This window comes from Rattus rattus, chromosome 14, assembly GCF_011064425.1.
Source record: "Rattus rattus isolate New Zealand chromosome 14, Rrattus_CSIRO_v1, whole genome shotgun sequence".
NCBI lineage: Eukaryota > Metazoa > Chordata > Mammalia > Rodentia > Muridae > Rattus > Rattus rattus.
The window spans coordinates 37,990,964-38,006,134 of record NC_046167.1 but is presented as its reverse complement, the minus strand read 5'-3'; the positions used below and the strand labels follow the sequence as shown (position 1 = coordinate 38,006,134).

The 15,171-nt window shown below is 41.2% G+C and overlaps 1 gene segment (V, D, J or C); it reads right to left on the bottom strand.

The window, feature by feature from the left end:
• Positions 1-3,129: 3,129 nt before the first annotated feature.
• Positions 3,130-3,663, bottom strand: LOC116883194. The segment is given in 2 exon segments: positions 3,130-3,470; positions 3,571-3,663. Coding segments are annotated over 2 exon segments (384 nt in total).
• Positions 3,664-15,171: the final 11,508 nt, after the last annotated feature.

The following is a 15,171-nucleotide window of genomic DNA, read 5'->3' as shown; positions in this document are numbered from 1 at the left end:
AAACTTTAATTTCATCAAACAGATCAAAAGTAGTTATGCTTCTGTCAGATGTCTGACTATATTGATCTATTGAACAAGTTAGATTCTAAGCAAATATTAAATGCATTGTATAATATGAGAGCTGATGGAAGCTGAAAATCACCTATGTTTCTTCTCAGCGCCTCTACCAAGAGTCAGTGTTGTTGGAAACCCATGGGAACTGAAACACTGGATCTTGCTTTTTTTCACTGAGATAATCAGACAATACTTAATACATTTAATGTCTAAACAAAGTCAGCAGGAAATTATGCTGACCCAGAAAGTTGGGGCCCCAGTTCCTGGACTCTGTGGGGCACAGTCGATAGCCATCAGACCCCCTTTCTGGTTTCCCTTGTTAGAAGTGCTGCAGGTGGGGATTGAGGCTGAGCAGGGCTCAGGGCTGGACTAGGCTGCCCTCGGTCAGGAAGGAAGTGGTTGCAGACACGCTGAGGGGGTATGTGCTCATTACTATAGCTCTAATCCAGGAGGCTCCTGGGACCAGCATGTCATCACATCTTGCTATTCCATGAAATTTGTATTAAGGATCAAAGAAGGGGGAGGGTTTTACGTGCCTCACATTTGTTGCTCTTTACTGTAAATGACCTTGGATAGTGGATAACCTGCAGAGAAAATAATGCTTCCTTTCTATAATGTAATATGTTCACTCGGTTTACTTGTATTCAATTTCTACTTCAAACAAAAGAAAAGTGTTATGAGAAATATAAAAATTACAAAAACACCAAACATCATATAAAAGTATCCTTCAACCAATCTTAGGAACAGAGGCTCAAACCCACTGACTGAATAGCAGATGAACATGTGCATGGGCTCCATGTCAAAGGGGAGCATGAGGCACAGGGTACCTGCAGGAGAAGGTGTCAAGCCAGGATAAAGGAATAGGGTTTAGGGAGAAAATAGAAACACCCAGAACATCCAGTCCCAAGTGTGCTAACAGGTCAGTTTTGCCTGGTTCTCTATGAAACCAAACATTTGTTAGACAGATTTTATAAAAGTTGCTACCTTGCCTGGTCTTTGAAAGTTTGAGCATGGGTCCTTCATCAACATTATTATTATATGGATTCCAAGATTTACTAAGACATGTTTGAAACATGTGTATTTGTTCAAAGTTTCTGAACATTTTACTAACTTCTTACAGATTTGTAGTTACTAGTACAGGGTATAGGGAAGGAGCTTTGAAGTCTGTGGTGTTTAGCTGGAAGTTATGGCAATTACCCAGTAGACCCAACAACATGACTTCTCCTTCTGTGACAACTAATATTTCTGTGTTGCCAGTGTCTCCTGGAGATGACCCCCAGCTGAGAATCACTGTTTTAGCCATGTGTTTAGGAACAGGTACATGCTAGCATAATTGTCTTTATCCTTAGCTGAGATGGGGACAAAGGGAGACTCCCGATGAACAACCGGCATGCAAAATTTCCCTCTTATCACTGCCATACTTCAATCTTTTCACCACCTCTCTCTTTGAGAAGAGGTTGCACAATAATTCAGTCGCTTTGCGTATAGCACTGATGTTAGTGGACAGGCTGTCTTCTCCTATTGTATCCATATCCTACTTTCTGTTAGCTATGTTGAGATCACTTGAACATTCTATAAGTCAAATCCAATTCTTTCTGCTTCTGCTGAGTTCATGACATTTCTATATTTAGGAATTGGATAATTCTTTGCAGATCATGTTGGAGATAACAAATAAAATCTTAAAAAGTCAGTACAAATTGTTGATTGTTTAAAAGTTCTGAACATTTTCTATATGTTGATTCATTTCACCTGAGTGATGAAATCAAGGAGAAAGATAATCCCAGAGGGAATGATGAATCTCAGACCTTTTTTTTTTTTTAATACCAAGTCACATGCATGAAGTGACTGTGTCCTGCTTCTCAGATGTGGCCTGACCTTAAAAACTAAATAAAAACGCCTTCTGCCTCTGGTTAAGGAAGGGGAATAGCAGGACACACAGCAACTCAGCAGCTCATAGTGTTTCCATCTCATACCTCCTTCCTCTCTCCTGCTGAAGAGCGGCCACTCAGCTATTGTGGGAGGCTGAGATAGATTTGAGGTATGCTCATTCATTCCTTTGGGGGAAAGAAATCCTTACAAACTATAGTTCTTAGAGTCTTGGGGCATAATAAATCTCTCTATAGATAACTGCTACATAAGCACTGAATTCAAATTCATTTGTATGATCTCATGTCACTTGGAAGAGCACAGCCCAAGGCGGCGGGTAATGAAACAAATCACACGATGGCTAAAACCATCATCTATTTTACCCCAAAGTGTTTGCAGGAGAGGATGTGGGGGTTAGTTAATTCCTTCACTTCCGCTCATCACTTTGCAATCAAAACAATAAAGTTCTCAGTTCAAACTGAGCTCAAATACCAGTTACCGAGTGGCATAAGAACTCAAATTGCTAACTCTAAAACATCTAGAAAATTGAGAACAATAATAGGTATCTTTCACATTTACATTTTATCTTTAATAATATTTTGATTAACTTTAAACTTTAGTGTGCTAAAGTTGTGCTCTTTAAGTAGATACAATAGTTGGCATATTTACAGGTAAAAATTTCCTTATTTATTATCCAAACAAGCAATACTATGGATGTTGTGAGGGAAAAATCAGTTTATTCAAAAGATAATGCATGAGAGAACACGGAGTCTTCAGGGAGTTTTTATTCTACCATTTCTCAGACTCTAGATAATGGAAAGTCACTGGCTGTGCCATCTCCCTGTACCACACTTACACACATGCATCACTATAACTGGTTTCCTAAAATTCTCTCCTAAGTAAATATCCTGTGACAAACATCAATCCTAAGCAAGCTTCTGTATTCTAAACTGCCAAGTGCAGCCCCTAGGAGAATTGGAAGTATTATATTTCCAGCCAGGGTTCTTCGTCAAGGTTTAGAAATGTTTTGTCTGTAGAAATGTCCAGGGGTAATCTTAGAAGCCATGGTACCACTGGCCAGAGGGAAATTGGATTGTAATCCGATAAAGATAAGGCCTGGACTCCAGAATTTCCTTTTCAGAGTAGAGGTCAGAGGGAAGAAGTGAGGTGGGAATTGGTCTGCACTAGGAAGAACTGCAAGCTAATTTTTCAGTGCAGATGAGGGCGGGGCTGAATCACTGTGGGAGCCCAGGTGGCACAGTAATACAGAGCAGAATCGGATTCCTCCACATTCCGAAGTACAAATTTATAACTCCTGTCCGTGCCTTCATAAACATGGTATTTCTCAGGATCGAGTCTGGAATCCACTACAGTTGTGGAACTGATGGAGTTATAGTAGAGAAGGTGCTGTGGGTCCTGCCCTTTCTGGAATCGGTACCAGTGGATGTAATTGTCGTTTCCGTGAATATCACAAGTGATTATGACAGAGGACCCCACTGGCCTGGTGATTGACATGATTCTTTCTTCCAAGTAGGAGGATGTTTGTCTGCCTACAGTGGTAACAGCAACAGAGAATCATAGGTTAGCAATTCATCAGCATGGCTCCCACTGACAAATGAAATTTCATGGGTATCTAAGCCATATACTTACCAGCAGGCAAGAAAGCTAGAAGTAAGGTCAGAGTCCACAGCATGCCTTGTGCTCTGTGAACTGTGTAAGTCTAGGTGCAGCAAGACAAGACAAGACAAGACAAAACAACCCAATAACCCTCTTAGACACTAATCCCTAATCTTGTGATTCAAAGCCGTTCTTGCTGACTGAATGACAGATTTAAGCTGAAGCCTCTCTTCGAATCAACCAGCTGTCCAATGGGAGGGGTGGGTGTCTGGGAACAGCCACGCCTCTCAGGTTATCTGTGTGTATTTGGCACCCTCTTGAGGTGACTGAGAGTAGACACTTCTCAGAGAAGGGAGCAAACGAGGAGAGACTGGAGCAAGCTCAGTACAGGTACATTTGGAGGCCAGGCTATATGGGTGACATTGCCTGCCATAGTGTGTGGAAAGTTCCCACAACTCAGAGTATCCATATGTGAACGTTGCTGTGGTCCTGTCCTGAAAAGTCTTCTTTATGATTGTCCTGAACCAACGTCAGTCACACATGTGAGTGGACTTTTGAGCTATTGCCAGCATCAAACCTGTTAAGTCTTGATTTTACTATATTAAAAGAAATTAGGATCAATGTTGCATTTAACCCTCTCCTAAAGGAGAAGGTGTGTGTGTGTGTGTGTGTGTGTGTGTGTGTGTGTGTGTAAGAGAGAGAGAGAGTGACAGACAGACAGACAGACAGACAGACAGAGACAGAGACAGAGACAGAGAGAGTTATAAATCAACTTGTTAAAAACCTTTTGCTGGACATGGTGAGTGTGAGTGTAATCCTATTTCCAGGAAGGTTGATACAGATGTTTTCCAAGTGAGAGACAAGCTTGGGCTACATAGTAAATCCAAGGTTATTCTAGGAACCTAGTAAGATACTGCTAGAGCACATGCCTAATATGTACACAACACTGGATCTAACACCAGTACTGACAAAAAAAACGGTAAAAGTCTTGTGAAGCCAGAGAAATGGCTCAGTGGTTAGGAGCACCACCTACTCTTTCAGAGGAACCAAATTCATCAGCACCTATGTTAAAAGTAGCTTGCAGCTGTCTGCAACTCCAGTTAGAGAGAATAAAATGCAGAATCTTTCACAATGTGGTACACATGCATACATTTGGGCACACATAATCATGGCACACATAAACATAAAATAAATATTTTAAAAACTCATGATCAAAAGTAGGACAATGTCTATTCTGGTCACTTTTTGGCCTCTATTAGGTAATTCACTTTCCAGTACAATGGCAGGTAGCCATCAGAATGCTTGTGACCAGTTGTTTTGTTTCTGGCCACAGATTCAAAGTACAAGGATGTGAAGCTGCCCTAGAAGCAGCTCTGGAATCAGAGGCCTTTGTTGGGAGTGCGAGTACATACCTAGGATAACCGTTCAGGTTCTCACAAGTTCTCTCATAGAGCCTGAAAGGACCTTGCTAGGTTATAAACCTCAGAGTTAAAACTAAGGAAGGGGAAATTCCTATCAATCAGAGTGAAAGGAATTTCCTTTACCATGTAGCCCAGGCAAGCAGAGCAAGCTAGAGATAGCCCTTAGCCAGGTGCCATGTCATGTGACCCAGCAAAAGGGTGGGCATCAAGCCTGAGATGGTTCTTGCCCATTGCCACACTGGACGATCATAGCATTCCTGAGATGACCCCAGATACCCCGAGGCCCTGGCACTACCAGTAAGGGAGAGGTGGAGAAGTGGGAGAGAAAGGGAAGTAGAAGTGTGTGTGCACAAGGAGGAGAGGTGCATTTGGAGACTCAAGGGTAGTGAGGAGCAGCCTGATTTGAGTAGACAGTGATGCCACCTAAGGCCATGGTGAGGTCCTGATCCATGCTGCCACCAAGGGCCATGTCTGGCTCTATGGTCCTTCAGTAGCAGAAGTCTGTTATGCCCAAAGGCCAGGAAGCTGTCTGTGCTACTGCCTGGGCGCATCCTAATGTCTAGGGACTGGGCAGAACCGGCCTCACTCCTCACGTCTGCATCGCAGCAGAGCTGGCCTGCCTCTTGCTAGCTGCAGCACTCAGGAGAGTCACCCATACCTTTCCCATGAAGCATGGCATAGCTAGCCCTGGTTGTGGGAGTTGCAGGTGAGCCAGCACTGAGGATTTGAGAGTAGAGACTCTGGGAAGCCACTTGCCATTCTCCTGCCTTGAGGTGGTGTGGGAATGGGAGAGATGCTGCCACCACTACCTGTGCTGGCAGAACTGGCCCTGAGGTCATGAGAGTGGGAGAGCTGTCCCAGGCCCTTGCCTGTTGCAGTAAGGGAAAGTGGGCCCTGCACCTCTCCTGGGAAGCACAATAGAGCTGGTTCTGGTGGCATGGGCATGGGTGGAGAGCTGGCACGCTGTTCTGTTTAGCAACCATCCAGAACTTTCAAATGCACCATCTATCAACATCTGGAGTGAGTGCACAAAGCTGCAGGATCTCCATGACACCAGGACAACAACAGGATATCTGAGAAAAGTTCCAGTGAGGATTTATGTATAGCAGAAGCCAGAAGCCCCAAACCAGACCAATGACTCATTGCAATAAACATTTGCAAATAAAGAGATGTGGACAAAGAGCTGCACTGTGTGATACTCTGTGACACACTACAGCTTCTACAGTGAGATTTTCTCTTTCTTTTGTGGACAAGGCTGCAAGCAGAGAGGATGGATACTAAAGAACAAAAAGATGAATGGGATTGGGGTGCATGATGTTAAATTCACAAAGAACCAATAAAAAGTTAAATATAAAAATAAACCCTTCCAGGTTAGAAGTGCCAAAGTGGGATTTTCAGGTTTTGAGAAACACAGGTGTCAGGCAACTGCTTCAATGAGTGTGGGACTAATCGTGAGTCATGACTAAAGGTCACTGCCACCACTGTGTTCCTTCTCTTTATGTAAATTAAGCTACTCATAAAATAAAGGTTAAAAAAAATCAGAAAAGAAAGCCATTCCACCAGAACCATAAGACCAACAGCAATGGAGGAAGGCAACACCAGAGTTATGACAGAAACATCAATAGAACACAGTGGAAAATCCATAAAGTGATCCATGCATATACATGTGGGGACATTCAGATGAGGGAGAAAATACCGCTCATTTTTTCAGTGCTCTTTTGGGGAATTATATTGTTAAATTTCTACCTTAACTTGTACAAAAATATTTAATATAATAAAATTGCTCTGTAATACAGCTTGAAGTCAAGAATGATGGTTCCTCCATGAGTTCTTATTTTTGAGAATGGTTTTAGCTATCCTGGGGTTTTTGCTATTCCAGCTGAAAAATAGAATTGCTTTTTCTATCTCTGTGAAGAAGTGAGTTAGATTTTTGATAGAGATTACATTAAATCTGTAGATTGCTTTTGGTAATATGACCATTTTTTTCTATGTTAATCCTGCTGATTCATGAACATAGGAGATCTTTTCATCTTCTGAGGTCTTCTATTTCTTTCTTCAGAGTCTTGAACTTCTTGTCATACAGACCTTTCACTTGCTTGGTTAGAGTCACACCAAGGTATTTTCTATTATTTGTGACTATTGTAAAGAGTGTCATTTCCCTAATTTCTTTCTCAGCCTGTTTATCCTTTGAGTAGAGGAAGGCTACTGATTTGTTGGAGTTAATTTTATATCCAGTCATTTTGCTAAAGTTGTTTATAAGGTTTAGAAGTTCTATGGTAGAATTTTTGGTGAGAAAAATCCTTTGCCAGCTGCATGTTTGACAGAAGATTTACAACCAGAACATATGAGGGACAAAAATGTTCATCCAAAAATGCAGAGTTATTTAAAGGTATTGAATAGTGGTATACTACTTGGATGGATAATGCTACTCTTAGAAGTCATAAGGTATTAGCTGAAAGTCATCATATAAAACGTATGGTACCTTTCTGTGTTACTGGTCAGGAAGTCCCCAATGTCCCAGACAGTGTAGCACCCTGTCATTGCTTTTATTTATTCACCATAAGTAGATGGTAAGATGCTTTTATGAAGACATTACATACTTTGGTTGCACATTGAGAATGTGCTGGTTAATTCTTACAATGCTTGAATACTCTATTCATGTTGCTATGAAAGAATTGTCATTAATGGTTGTATTAGTTACTTTTATACTTCTGTGATAAAACCATCTGATCAAGGTAGTTAATAGAATAAAGAGTTTATTTGACTTACTGTTCCAACAGGGTAACAGTTAATGATGGCAGAGCAGAGACATGGCAACTGGAGCCTGAGGCTGAGAGATTCTATCTTGAATCTCAAACAGGAAGCAGGCTCCAGGCCTGGAAATGGCAATGGACACTTGAACCTCAAAGCCTGCCCCCAATACTTCCTTGAGCAAAGCCACATCTCCTAAACTTACTCAAACAGTTCAGTCAACTAGGGACCAAGTATTCAAATGCCAGAATTATGAAGGGCATGTTATTCATACCACTACATTGCCCTGCCTGACACCCATACTCTTGTGGCCATACCACAATGCAAAATCCATTTAATCCCATGTGAAAAGTTCCCATAGCCTGTTACAGTCTCAACACTGCTTAAAATTTCAAAGTCCAGTGTTGGCCCTGAGACTAAAAACAATCTCTTAACCATAACCCCCTTTAGCAACCATTCCACAGTCAAAAGCTCTGACCTAGAATTGTTCCTGTCGGAAGAAACTGCAGGGACAAAAATGGAGAAGACCCTGAGAGAAAGGAGGTCCAGTGACAGGCCCAAATTGGGATCTTGCTCAAGGGAGTCCCTGGGGCATGATACTATTACTGATCCTCTGCTGTGCTTGCAGACAGATGTTTAGCATGGCTGCCCTCTGAGAGGCCCAACAAGCAAATGAAAGAATCACATGCAGATACTAGCACCCAACCAATGGACAGAAAGCTAAGGACCCCTGTGGTTAAATTGGGGGAAAGCTAGAAGAAGCTGAGGAGGAGGGAGGTTCCATGGGAAGACCAGCAGTTTCAATTGACCTGGACCCCAGAGATCTCTCAGACACTGAGCCACCAACCAGGCAGCATACACCAGCTGAGATGAGGCCCCCGACACTTATACAGCAGAGGGCTGCCTGGTCTGGACTCAGTGAGAGAAGATACACCTAACCCTCAAGAGACTTGAGGCCTCAGGGAGAGGGGAGGTCTTGTGGCATGAGTTGGAGGGATGAGAGTGGGGAGAGAATGTATGGGAATGGGGAATTGAGACGGGAGAGGGCGACCGGGAGGGGATGAAGACTGGACTGTAAAATAGAATTAAAGAATAAAAAAAGAAAAAAGAAAACAACTACTACTACTATTACTACTACTACTACTACTACTACTACTACTACTACTACTACTACTACTACTATTATTGTAGTTGTAGTTGTAGTACAACCACCACCACAGGCTACTGTTAACATACTGTGGCATAGACCATACAATTCCATTCCAAAAGGAAGAAATACAGGCATAGAAAGGAAATTCTGTATTAAAGCAAGACAGAAAGACAAGAGGGAAAATACCACATAAGGTAGCTTCATTTTTATGTCAGAGGACTTAAGTGGCTGCACTCTTCCAGGTTTGCTGCCCGTAATATACTTTCTGTCTCAAGGTGCTTCTACTTTTTGTGTGCAGCTTGCCTTGACAGGCATCTCACTGCTCTGGCATCTCCAACATCTTGAGATTTCCAACACCATTCAGGTTTTTATTCCACAGCTTACATCATGTCCTCTCAGGGCCTCCATACAGGGACTCCCCTGCCACGTGTTGCCTGGCCTCAGTAGCTCTCCACAACCATGGAGGAAGATCTCATGACCTTTAACTCATGCATCTTTGCTCATGGATAGCACTCAAGTTTGGCTGCCAGTGTGGTGTAGATATTCACCGCCTTGAACCACGCTTGCAGTCTGCTTTGTTTGTTGTTGCTTTCAGAAACTGGAAAGGAACAACAAAAGAAAAAACTCCCTTTCACAAACTAGAAGCTTATCTGGTTGGGGTCTTGCCCTGAGAACATTTCTTCTCTGTTCTACTACAGATCAAATCTTTCCATAATGACCCTAATCTCCTTAGCATTGGTAGCCTCTCTGCTAACACGAACCTTGTCTGTGACATTAACCTTGTCCCTGCATACTTCACACTTTGTATTTCTGTCTGCTCCAATTGCTCATTTGCTTTGTAGACCGCCATATGTTTGATTAATAACAACCATGTGCAGAGTCAATATTAGGCTGTCAGCTGTCACGAAATCTTCTCTGTCAAGAAAATTAGTCTATTACTTTTAAATTTAGATTCAGGTCAGTTCTTAGGACATGGATATATATATCCTAAGCCATATATCTTTTATTTAAAGGGTTTATTTATTTATTCTATGTATATGAGTACACTGTAGCTGTCCTTAGACACACCAGAAGAGGGCATCAGATTCCATACAGATGGTTGTGGGCCACTATGTGGTTGCTGGGAATTGAACTCAGGACCTTTGGAAGAGCAGTCAGTGCTCTTAACCACTGAGCTATCTCTTCAACCCATAGCCATATATCTTTAACCAAATTATTATACCAACATTTTCTAGCCCAGCTGCCAATATTTCCGCCCTCAGAAACCTCTTGAGCTGAGCCTCTACATTCCACATAGCCTTCAGCACTCTTGTCTTCCAAGCTGCAACTAAGATGGCCCATTAATCTCTACTTATAAGGTTCATGTGCTTTTCTAGTCCAAGGTTCCAAAGTCTTCAACATTTCTTTAAATCAACAGTATGACCAAGTTTGTTACAACAATAGTTCACTCTCTGTTCTAACTTCTACATTATTTAGTTTTCTAATAGTATGATAAAACAGTATGACCAAGGTAATTTACAGAAGAGTTTATTTGAATTTGTGGTACCAGAAAGATAAGAGCCCATGATGGCAGAGGAAAGGACTGACAGATGGAGCTGAAAGCTAAGAAAGCCTGTACTTGAATGCTACACTGACTGGGGTCCAAATATTCAAATGCCCAAGACCATAGGGCAATTTCATTCAAATCATTCTCCAGTTGAGAATCCTGTGAGTTAAAATACTAACTCATAAGATGGAATATATGCAGTGTCACAATAATGGGATGGCTGATATGGGGATAACCAACCGCTTTCTGATTGGATGTGAGTTCTAATCCATAGGTGGGAATTAATGATTGGCTAGTTTTATGTCAACTTTTTATAAGCTAGAATCATGGAAGAAGAGGGAGGGGGGCCTCAGTTGAGAAAATGCCTATATACAAGTTGTAGGGTGGTTTTTTTTTTTTTTTTTAAATTCGTAACTGATGGGAGAAGCCATAGCTGGTTGTTGTTTGTGCCATCCCTGGGCTGGTCTTAGGTGCTATAGAAAGCATGCTGAACAAACCAGAGGGAGCAAGCCAGTAACCAGCACCTATCTATAGCCTCTGTATCAGCTCTTGCCTTCAGGTTCCACTTGAGTTTCTGCCTTGACTTCCTTCAGTGATAGACCATGAAGTGGAAGTATAAGCCAAATCAGTCCTTTCTCCACAATTTGCTTTTGATCATGATGTTTCATCATAGCAATAGTAATCCAGACTAAATCAGAAGAACAAATCCTGGTCAAAAGCCCTTAGCAAGGATGATCATAGGTCCAAGCAGGAAAATTACTAAATAGACATGGTATCAAGCTGTCATTGACATACTTATACTTTTATTCGTAAATTAGTGCTGCTCTCATTATTGTTTAAACAAGCTCTGTTTGCAGTGCATGATGGTTAATGCAGGTAACTTGTCAAGGTTAAAAAAATGACATTTGAGTCCATAGCCATAAACAGGATGTTGATATGATGTTCTCCAAAACATGACGTGCTAGAAGAGGAAGAATAAGGAACGTTAAGAGACAGGTAGAAGAGAATACTGTGAAATGTTGTTTTCTGGACATGACATGGTCATTGTACTCATGCATTCGTAGCAGTTGTGGTTTCCTGACAAGATCTATACTAGATAGGTCCAGAAATATTCTAACTATGTATAGAAGAGGAACTCATGAGACACATCATTCTAAGGAGCTATTGGCACTTAGGTTGATAGGGGATGGTGAGACTTATTTGAAATGACATAACTATTTGTAACTTAATTGTGTTCTACTAAATAACTCCCAACTGGTATTCATGAAAGAAAACCTAGTTAATCTCAGTGGGTCTCAAACAAGAAAAAAACGACATGGAAATAGAAGGGAGATATCTTGAGATGAAGAAGGAGTTAAACAGCTTTATGAGGGGTCTAAGCCAAGGTTATGGGTTGCAGAAATGATCTCATATATTGTATAGACATATAAAATTGTTAACAATTAAATAAAACTTAGTTTAAAAAGATAAAACTAGATAGGGGAATCAAGGCTACTAATGGAGTAGTAGAGGCATAAAAAGAGAGTGTTCATGAGTGAGGTAATAGCAAAAGTTTACCTCATAATAGTACGAGGAACTAAAAATAAAACGAAACAACAATAAACAAGATAAAATCATTTTAAAAAGGCAAACCTTCCACAACTTCTAATCATAAAAAGCAAAACAAACCAAAGAGATACTATTGTTTACTTTATTATTACCATTTCATATGTAAAATATACTGTTTTGAGTATATTTTAACTTGTTTCTATGCAATAAAGCAATTGATTTTTGCACACACACAAAATAACTAAGTGAATAAAATTCTTTTAAAAATAGTTTGACTTTTCCCACACATAAAACTGTAAATGTAAAGCCCTCATGCTCCACTGTAAAAGACTAAAATGATAAAATCCAAATACCTCAGAATGAAAACACAAATTCCAGATTTAAGTAGACAGACTATGAACTATAAAAATAAGATTTATTTAAGTAGATTTATTTAAGTATTATAAATACATAGCATTAAAATATTGAATAGAGCTAGAAGACATATGGTGAATAGCAGAGGAAAGAAATCTATGACAGAAGTTTGTCTTGTCTTAATGTTTTGAATTTCCCTTATATTTATGCTTTGGAACTGAGTCTTACCATTAGCCCAGATCGGCATCAAGTTTCCTCTTCTCTTGCTCATTCTCCATATTGCAGAAATGTACCATCATAGCACTATGCTCAACTAACTTTGAATTTGATCCTTGTAATATTCTATCTACAAATGACCAAAAGGAAAAACTAGTACTATCAAAAAATAATATACAAACTCAAAGAAATGAAGCTGCATATGTATTGAAGGAATATAACTGATAAACAAAACAGAAAAGACAGAATTCTATATTTTAAAAAAGCTTTTTATTGGTTCTTTGTGAATTTCACATCATGCATCATAGTCCATTCATCTACAAACATCCTCATATCTTCTCCCTGCCCTTTAAATAAGATAAAATAACAAAACAAAGCAAAACAAAATCGCACTGAGGAAGCTACAGTTTGTCACATTGTATCATACAGTGTACTATTTGTCCATACATCTTAAATTGCAAGTGTTCATTGCAATGAGAAATCTGTCTGCTTTGAGGCCTCTGGCTTCTGCTAAAATATCAGTATAGAGTCTACACCAGGACTCCTCTGAGCTAACCTATTGTTGCCCTATGTCATGGAGATCCTGCAGCTTTGGATCTTAGGTACTGTCCCCTTCACATACTTCAGCAGTTCATAGATGTGGCAGATGTTGGGGTGGGCCAACTTCAAGCCTTGAATCTGAGCTTGAGGGGTAGTCAGCCTGTCAGCTCTCCAACGCTTGTACCACCAGTGTGAGCTCTCCAGCAGTGCCCTGGCTAGCTCACCCAGTGCTGCATCTGGCAAGGGGCAGGGTCAGCTTGCCTAAGTGTGAGAGCCAGTAAGTTGTGGGGCAGCACTAACATGACCTCAGGAGGCAGCACAGGACACTTAGATCTGTTTGGTCAGTGTCAGCACAGTCCCTGACATCATCAAGATCTCAAGCAGTATCCCAGAACACTGACATCTGGATAGCCTTTGGTAGCAACAAGGGTCACAGATATCTGGGTACAACAGAACCATGGACCCAGACATGGCCCTTGGTAGCATCCCAGTCCAAGACATCACCATGGCCTCAGGAGGTTGAGCAGCCTCCTCATATCTGCCTGTTCCTTACTGCCTTCCATTCTCCTGTTCTACCGTGCTCCTCAGTGTATGAACTTCACATTCTCTGATCTCTCCACTGCAATCCACCTTTCCCAGCTCTCCATCACATGATCAGCATAGTGGCTCCAGAGGCAGGTGTTTGGTGTTTTTCAGCTGGTCCAGTGGGAGTGGAGCTGGGCACGAATTCTACTTTTAAAAGTAGTTCTCTGAGCTCTGAGGGGAGTTCCCGTTTATGGCTGAATGTTCAAAGGTCTCTCACTATTATCTGGCTCTGAGTCTTTGTATTTGTTCCCATCTGCAGGAGGAAGCTTCTCTGATGATGGCTAAATAAGACAGTAATCTATGAGTAGAGTAGAATATTAGTAGGAGTCGTTTTAGTACAATCATTTTGTTGTTATGCACTTTGGTTTCTATGAGTAAGAATCAAGAATTTAATGAAGGGATGTCTGAAAGTTATAAAGAATCATATTGCCAGTCATCTACCTAAACCAACCAACCAACAGAGACAAACAAACAAAAATACTTTACAATACTATGTCTGTGTACATACATAGCTTAAGTGAAATTCATCTAGGGCCACAATGCTCCCTCTAAGAGCTAAAGACCATGTAACCAAGTCTCCAAGACCAGGCACAAGAAACCCTCTTTTGACTTGCTGCTTGGGGTTGTTCAAGAGACTCCCCAGGCATTACAGGCTGCTGTCATTGCTCTTGGTTGGCTTCTCCAAAGGTGGATAGTAACTCATGTTGCTGAAGATCCACGCAACCTCGAATGCAAGGTTCAGAGGCCACTGATCAGGAACTGACCTGAAAGCTTTCAGAAGTCTTCCTGAAAGCTTCCAAGGAAAGAACAAACAGCCCTGTCCAGCTATGATACCTATGAACCAGAGCAATGACCAGTATGGTACAATACCTGAGGGTAAAGTGGTGATGTTCATGCCCTGGTGGTACAACTCTAATTGGACGTAAGGACCACTGAACAAGAGAGAAATTATGCCAGGTACTAGAAATGTAGCCAGTTACACAGAGGGAGTGAAGTCCTATATCTTGGAAAAGAAGCACAATTACTGCTTTACTAAACCAGCACACTCCCTAAACATATTATAATTACTTGTCTTTTATACACAGGTAAATGCAGTTCCCACCTCTCATCAAGGAAACTTCTCTTTGCAACAGAGAACATTACAGAAAACCATAAGCAGTCAAAGTACAGGATGATGGAGTCTATCCCAATGAATACAGATAGAAAATAGCACACATCTATGGCCCAGGGATCAGTGTAGAAGACGGAGTGGAAAGATTGTCAGAGTCAGAAGCATGGGAAGATTGTGTCTCCTAGGAATATCAGAAGCTACTCCCATAAGTCTTACCACCATGGGCTGAACAAGAACAGCAGTAAGAGGCCTCAGTCCTACACAAAGTACCTTAGGCAACTAGGGAGTCTGAGAGTGGGAGGAAGAGTCTTCCCCAGGGAAGGGCACACTATCAGCACCAGATGATTATTACCAGATGCTGGTTATCAGCACCAGATGGCCACCGCTGAAAACGGACGTGTAGGTAGCATTA